This window comes from Podarcis vaucheri, assembly GCF_965113315.1.
Source record: "Podarcis vaucheri genome assembly, chromosome: 13".
Lineage (NCBI taxonomy): Eukaryota > Metazoa > Chordata > Lepidosauria > Squamata > Lacertidae > Podarcis > Podarcis vaucheri.
Genome location: NC_138751.1, coordinates 56,889,860 through 56,897,256, shown reverse-complemented (window position 1 = coordinate 56,897,256; position 7,397 = coordinate 56,889,860). Strand labels below are relative to the sequence as shown.

Below are 7,397 nucleotides of genomic sequence, written 5' to 3'. Positions count from 1 at the left end.
TTTATGTACAGCATCCGCTGAAGCTGAGCATTAGAAGATTCGGGATTTAAGAGGGTACTTCATGCATCAGTTATGCAACTCCCTACGGAACTCCCTCTTGCAGGAAGCAGTGATAACCACAAACTTGGCTGGCTTTAAAAGAGGACTGGATAATTTCATGGGGGGGGGGGATGGCTACTAGCCCGGATGGCTGTGCTCTGCCTCCATGATCAGAGGAATGCTTCTGAATACCAGTTGCTGGAAAATGCAGGAGAGGGCTCTTACACCCAGGGCCTGCTTGTGGCAGTGGCGTAGCGTGGGTTGTCAGCACCCGGGGCAAGGCAAGTAATTTGCGCTCCCTAACCCGTGGATTTGCGCCCCCTAACCCTAACCCCCAGATGTTGCGCCCGGTGCGGCCGGCCCCCCCTGCACCCCCCACGCTACGCCACTGGCTTGTGGGCTTCCCACTGTGAGAATAGGAGGCTGGACTAGATGGGCACACACTGGCCTGGTCCAGCAGCGCTGTTCTTCATGTCTTCTGTTAGTGGGGCTGATTCACACGTGAGTGGACTCACCTCACTGCTGGTGCTGGGCAGCTCTCTGGAGTGTGTAACGCAGGGATTGTCAACCTGGTCCCTTCCGCCCACTAGTGGGTGTTTCAGGATTCTAGGTGGGCGGTAGGGGGTTCTATGGCACAAGCTGAATCCTCCTTCCATCGAGTGCTGGTGAGCAGTAAGGAAATTTTACCATCGAAAAAGATGCATTAGTGGGCGGTAGGTATGAAAAGGTTGACTACCCCTGGTGTAAAGCAAGGGGAAGTGATTCAATCTGAAATGCTCCCCTGGGACAGGCTGGATATAGTCGGTTGGTTAAGAACTTAAGGGGAGCCCTGCAGCAGCAGCAAGGTCAGACATTTGGCAAAGGACAAGATGGCACCCCCATTTCATGCACAGAAGCTGGACTGGCAGCTGAATCTTGTCTGGATGCTGATGATGTCTTTGTGAGACAGCTTAGGGAGCACGGGGCAGGCTGCCCTCAGGGACTTCTTATTGCCACTCTCTATCATATGCCACCCAAGGCAACCCCTTCCACTACTAAACACACTTCAAGAATCAGTCCAACTGAAACATGACTTTTTCTCTCCTCTCCTATCCACCACCCAGAAACTAAAAAGGGAAGTCTTCCTTAAGTACTAGTTCATTAAACCTTTTTTATTTTTTCAGGTTGCTTTGGTTGTAAATCAGCCAAGGAACCTGGAAATGTAGTTCTGACCTGTCACTATTCCTGAAGCTAAGGGCTGTGTAAGAAAACCCCAACTGAGTTCTTCTGGGCGATAGCACCCCCCTCCCATCCCATTCCTCCGGGGGGGGGGGGGGATAAATGCAGATTTTGCTATGAATACACCCCTCACATTGGTGAAGGACTTTTTGCCTTTCTTACTGAGAAACTGAGCTATCTTGTCCTTCTACGCAATGCTGTTCTCTAATGGGGCTGACTGCTTTTCAAGGCTGTTTCAAAGAGCACAGGGCTGGCATTTTCCAAAGATGATGAGCAAATCTCCTGAGTGTCGGTTGCTGGGGAGCAAGAGGACTGTGGCCTACATGCCCTACTTTTAGAAGGGCCATACAAGCAATCGGCAACAAAATGTCACTGTGTATTATCTCCCAAAAGGAGCGACCCTACAGGGTCCCAGCCAGCCATTCCCACCAAGGAAGGCACCACAGTCTTCCCTCCCCCCCTCAGTTTGTTTTCTCTCTTCCCACTGTCACTCTATGTTGCATCCTCCACACCCACCCTCCCTTGCCACCCCAAGCAGGCTGATACCTCTCTCTTATTTCTCTGTGGTCTGGCTGAATACTGTTGCGCCAAATAAGGCATTTATACAAATTCCTCTTCTAAATTCAGCCTGAAATTTGCTAGGAAGAAACACACAATTCATTGAGCCAGAGCACAGCATATATTATCTCTATATATTTATATAGCATACACTGTACATAAAATAAATCTGAAACTTATGCATAAACTGTCTGATCACACAATCCTTTTCTTTAAAACCCAAACTAGGGAATAAGGATAGGAACATGGTTGTTTCTGCCTTAATCTGCTGTTGGGGTAAATCTCCTCCCTCCCGGCTAGAAGAACATGCTGCTGGCAACGGGAAGGGAGATTCTTGCTGCCTCATCTGCGGAAACAGCAGGAGAGGAACTTCTACCTTCTTTAGTCCCCAAAGATATCTAGAGTGGCCTCAATTTCCCTTCCTGTGGGGAGGGTTACAGGTCCCTGACTGTTCTCTCGTACCAGGCAGCTTTGCCCAAAGCGGAGATGGGGCTGCTCCTTGCAACAGCAGGCCATGCCCTAGCAAACATGTAGGCAATTGCCTCCTACACACTGAAAGCTGGAACGATTACTTATAGCAAAATTCTCACACTGAAATCACAAGAAGGTTCTTCTCTTTCCTCCCACATGTGGAAGGAAAACAGAAAAGCTGGTAGCAAAGATGATCAAGGCGACTGCCCTGAGGTGGTTCCAATGCAGCCTGACATTGTGCATGCTTCCAAAATGCACTAAGGTGATTTGTTGCCCTGCTAAATTACAATCGGAATGACAAGGTTGTCGCGGGACAGGCCTCCACGCAGCACCTCCTTCTAGGCCATGCTTGCATTTTTTCCTGGCTCACTGCTCTTCGGCCCCTGCTTCAACTTGTAATCTGCTAAGGCAGCCCTGATGGCATCTTCTGCCAGCACTAAGAGAGGAAGAACACAAGTGAAATATTAGACTGGTTTAACAGCGGAAGTCGAATAAGCAAAATAATTTCAATCCTGAGTGCCAAGGACTCTGGGAGAAGAGCCGTGCTTCTGGCTCTCCCCTGCAACTCAGCAGGCCAATTCACATCCTTGGCAATAAACCCCCACATTCACCTTGTGGTGACCTTTAGGCATTTCTAAAGTGAAGGAGAGATTTCCTATGTGCCCAGATTTCTGAGTTTTGAGGGGTGTTCTTAGGCCAGTTTATGACTTAGCATGGGCAGAGCACTTGTGCACAAATCAGTTCACTTGCTTTCTCAGCATTCTTTACAACAGCCCCATAAAGATAAGCCAATATTATTCTCAGTGTCTCAACCCTGACTCCCTTTTCAACAGCCTTCCACTGAGTTTAACGGCAGGAACTATAACAGGAACTTCCTGGTTCAGTCTATCACAACGCTAGCTCCAAAACCAATTTCCAGCCTCCCAAGGTTGGAGTACTTGTAGCTGTACAAATGTTGTTGGATTACAACTCTCCTTAGCACCAATCAGAGAAAGGCATATGCCCTTATATTCTAGCTCTTCACTTTCTCTAAGAACATACCAACTACATAGAAGGCATCGCTGTAAAAGAACTTCACTTACATTCACATTTCTTGTTCATGATTGACTATTTACATTTGGGGCCTTGTGGGGCCTTCTTTCCAACAACTTGTCTGCAAAGAGTTTCAATGGTAACAAAGAACAAAAAAAAGTTACTTACTGGAGCAGTGCAATTTTACTGGAGGAAGGCAGAGCTCTTTAGCAATGTCTGTATTTTTGATCTTCAAGGCTTCATCAACCTGAAACATACAAAAATTACTATTTAGCCTTCCATTTCATACCATGGACTTAGGCACACAGGACTACTGTCTTGCACTACCAGACTTCAGGTCTATCTAGTGCAGTATTGTTTAGAATAACTGGCAGTGGTTCTTTCAGAGAAGGTATCTTCCCAGTCCTACCTGGAGAAGCTGAGGATTGAACCTAATACTTTCTGAACAAAAAACAGGTGCGTAAGCTACAGCTTTTCCATAGCAACTGCTGCTAACTCTGCTCCACAGACACAATTTCATTTTCTTTGCCAGCTTACTACCCCTCTGCTGGAGGCAGCATGCTTCTGAAATTCAGCTGCTGGGAACTGGTAGGAAGGGTGCTGCTGCAATCATATCCTGTCTGCAGGCTTCACAGAATCATCTGGATGCTGGACTAAAAGGACTTTTGGTCTGATCCAGCTGCAGGCCTCCACAATTGACTTCAACATCTACCGTCCCTGGACTGGAAACGTCTTTCTTCAAGCAGCCTAAGAGATGGTAATGCAGCATGAAAGGTTTTTCCCCAAAACAAGGCCAAGGTATATATTGACAGGCATCAGACTTACCGTCTTGCCCTTCACCCATTCAGTAGCCAAGGAACTCGAAGCGATTGCTGACCCACAGCCAAACGTCTTGAACCTGGCATCTGTTATCTTTCCGTTTTCATCTACTTCAACCTGAGGACATTTTCATGAGAGTGACTAAGCATTGCATTGAAACGAAAGAGGCACTTCTCTTGTTCACGATCACAGAGAATAGAGGGTGAGAGACTGAAAGAGGCTTTATTGTCTCACAGCCTTTGGTGCCTCAAGGCAGCACTAACTTACTTGCAGCTTCATGACGTCCCCACAGGCTGGTGCTCCCACAAGGCCAGTCCCAACATTCTTTGCATTCTTATCCAGGGAACCAACATTTCGTGGGTTCTCATAGTGATCAACAACCTGGAATTCAAAAGCAAAGGTTTGATGTGCATCTTCAGGGGACAAAGGTGAATCCTTGAATGATATAATCATCCTGGACCCTTCCAGCTCTGCAATTCTATGATTAGGGCTATTCACGTATCATTTAATAGAGTCGCAAAGTCTCTGACTGCCACCTACTGGAGACATTTCTTGACTGAGCCCTAGACATCAGGGGTGTCTATCTTTGGATTTTCTGCATCATTACACAGGTGGCTGGACAAGGCAGCCTACAGGGATCCTTCCAATTGTTTGATTTCTGCCACTCAGTCCAGCACAACTTAAAGAGATCCCCCCAAAAATGACTAAAACTTATCCCAGTCTCATAAAATATCTGTCAAGGGGAGGGGGAGTGTCTGCAATGCCCTGTGTACACAACCTTGTAGTCAAAGTGCTCCTCCACATTATGGGCAGGAGAAACAAACAGCATGGCCCTTTGAACCCAGCAGGGAATATACTGGTGCACAGTATCTAGCCAGTACTCTAACATTCTAAGCCAGCTGTCTGCAAACCCCCACCACTGTGCGCCGTTTCCTGCCTCTCCTTCTGTGCCTCCTTTTGGTATACCACCCTTCATATGCCAGCTCTCCGACTATGTTAGCCCTGTTCCTTCTGCATCCTTCCTCCTTCCCTCCATGAATCACGCCAACTCCCACAGCTTATAATTACCGTTAATCATTCCTAGAGCACATGGATTTCACTAAGCATTGTACACAAGAGAAAGGCAGTCCCTGCCTGCAGGCTAACAATCTAGAAGCCATGATACAAAATGGAAAAGGGATGAGAGTAAAAAAGGGCAACCTCAGTCACCAACTTCTCTATCTACCCACAATGCAGCCCCTGCCCCATTGCGAGGCCTTTCCCCATGCCTCCCTCAATTTGTTAAAAGGTCACCACTCAATTTATTATTATTATTTTGAAAATGAAGTGTCCTCATTATTTATACTAATTAACTCTTCCCAGGCATCTATTCTGTTTGAAGCCCACTAAACTGTCCCCTCCCCAAATCTGTGCAGGCTTCCCTTCTCACCCTCTTTCTGGTGTTCCACTCAGTTTCCAGCCACCCTTGTTGTATCAGCCCCAGGTCTACAAAGATCCCCAATTCTACCTTAGTCCCCCCCAAATCCTTATCACACCTCCTCTCCACCCCCCCAGGTTACCCCCAACACCCCTTGTGACCCCCATACCTGCGCAGCGTTCCCTTACACTCCCCCTGTGATACCCCCCATAATCCAGCTACCCATTTACAATGACAGCCGATGTCTTATAGAATCACGGAAGGGGCCCTCCAAGGGTCCTCGAGTCCGTCCTCCTGCGATGCAGGCGTGACGGCTGAGGAATTCCTGACAGGGGGCCGCCTGGCCTCTGCTTCTCAAAACCCTCCAGGGAAGGAGGGTCCGCCACCTTCTGAGGGACCCCCCCCCCCACCAAAAACCCCTGTTCTGCTGGGTCCTCCCCCCTCGCCCGCCTTTCTCCTGCGACCCTCAAAGCCACCTTGGGTGAGCCAGCCCCCGGCCCCTACCTTCTCGTGGTATCCCGCGGCGAGGGGAGCCTGGGCCGGCCCAGGCCTCAGGAGAGCCGCCGCCGCCCGCTGCGCAACGCTCGCCCTCAGCGCCGCCATCTTGTCTGCTGGAGGAGGACTGCGACGCAGGAGACAAGGACGGCGCGAGATTGTGACGCCACGCCTGCAGCGCCAGGTGAGGCCACAGCGCCCTGCTGAGGGCAAAACGAAACGGGCGTCATTAGCCACGCCCTCCGGGAGGAAGAAACTTAACCCACCCGGGGAGGGAATTAGTCTGGATGTTATTGTCATTTGTCATGATAACTATCGTTGTTATTATTATTATTATTATTATTATTATTATTATTATTATTATTATTATTAGTTTTGATTTGTTGCTTTGTCTGCAGTCCTAATTCCACTTGGGCGCGAATCCTGCTGAATTCATTTCTTTTTACTTCTGAGTAGACATTATGTACATACATACATACATAATTCTATTAGAATTCCATCTTTCCAGGGTTCAAACCATGCTCAATGCGGCTTACAACATGAAAAAGCACAATTCCAACGTAACAGCAGTAGTCATAAATAATAAATATAACAAAAAACGCATAACCAAGCATAAATCAGAGCACTGTAACATCTGAAATGAAATACAAAAGATGACAGTCAATAACTGTAACAACCCACCCACCTCCCAACAAAACCTCTTGAAGAATTCCCAAGCCCGAGGCTGTTCAGCGCCACAGCTTTCCTCAGGCCCAGGCCCAGTTAGGGGAAAGCCTGCGTCGCTGCCGCCACCCAATGCCTTTTAGCTTTGGGGTGCAAAGGAGCTATGCTTTTTTTTTGCTTTGTTGCCTTTTATTTATTAGAACTGTTTCTATCCCACTTTTCATGTCAGCATCACAAGGCAGGGGACACAAAAATACATTAAACGACATTGAAACTTACAGAAAAAATAGTAGTCAGGCCAAACCGGTATTTGCTGACCATAATTACTGTACTTAATTATTGAGAGCATAAATGTTTAGCAGTCACGAGAGAATGCCATCAGTGTTGGCATCCGCTTTGATTTTACAGTTTTATATGTATTTTTACACTATTTTATTTATTGAATATTTTATTGGGAAGTATGCAAATAATGGGAGTAAATAAATGATTTATTATTTGAAGCAGGTGTGTGCGTAGAAATACTTTTATTTATGGCCTGACAAGACTCTGGAGAGGACCAAGCTTTTATGCGTGGCTCTTGGGGCCCCATCACCCAACCAGGGGCCCTGGGGAGCAAATGTCATGCTGCTTTAAGAGCAGATGCCTCCCCCGCTCTCTCAGCGCCACTGCTTTGGCAAATGGGTTG

General features: G+C 47.6%; 1 protein-coding gene across 1 annotated transcript; it reads right to left on the bottom strand.

The window, feature by feature from the left end:
* Positions 1–1,917: 1,917 nt before the first annotated feature.
* Positions 1,918–6,216, bottom strand: ISCU (iron-sulfur cluster assembly enzyme). Its single transcript, XM_082196150.1, has 5 exons — positions 6,059–6,216; positions 4,405–4,518; positions 4,144–4,254; positions 3,487–3,565; positions 1,918–2,722 (listed from the first exon to the last, which is right to left on the bottom strand). The coding sequence occupies exons 1-5, from the start codon at positions 6,155–6,157 to the stop codon at positions 2,625–2,627; spliced, it is 501 nt and encodes a 166-aa protein (XP_082052276.1). The 5' UTR covers positions 6,158–6,216; the 3' UTR covers positions 1,918–2,624.
* Between the last annotated feature and the right edge of the window lie 1,181 nt (positions 6,217–7,397).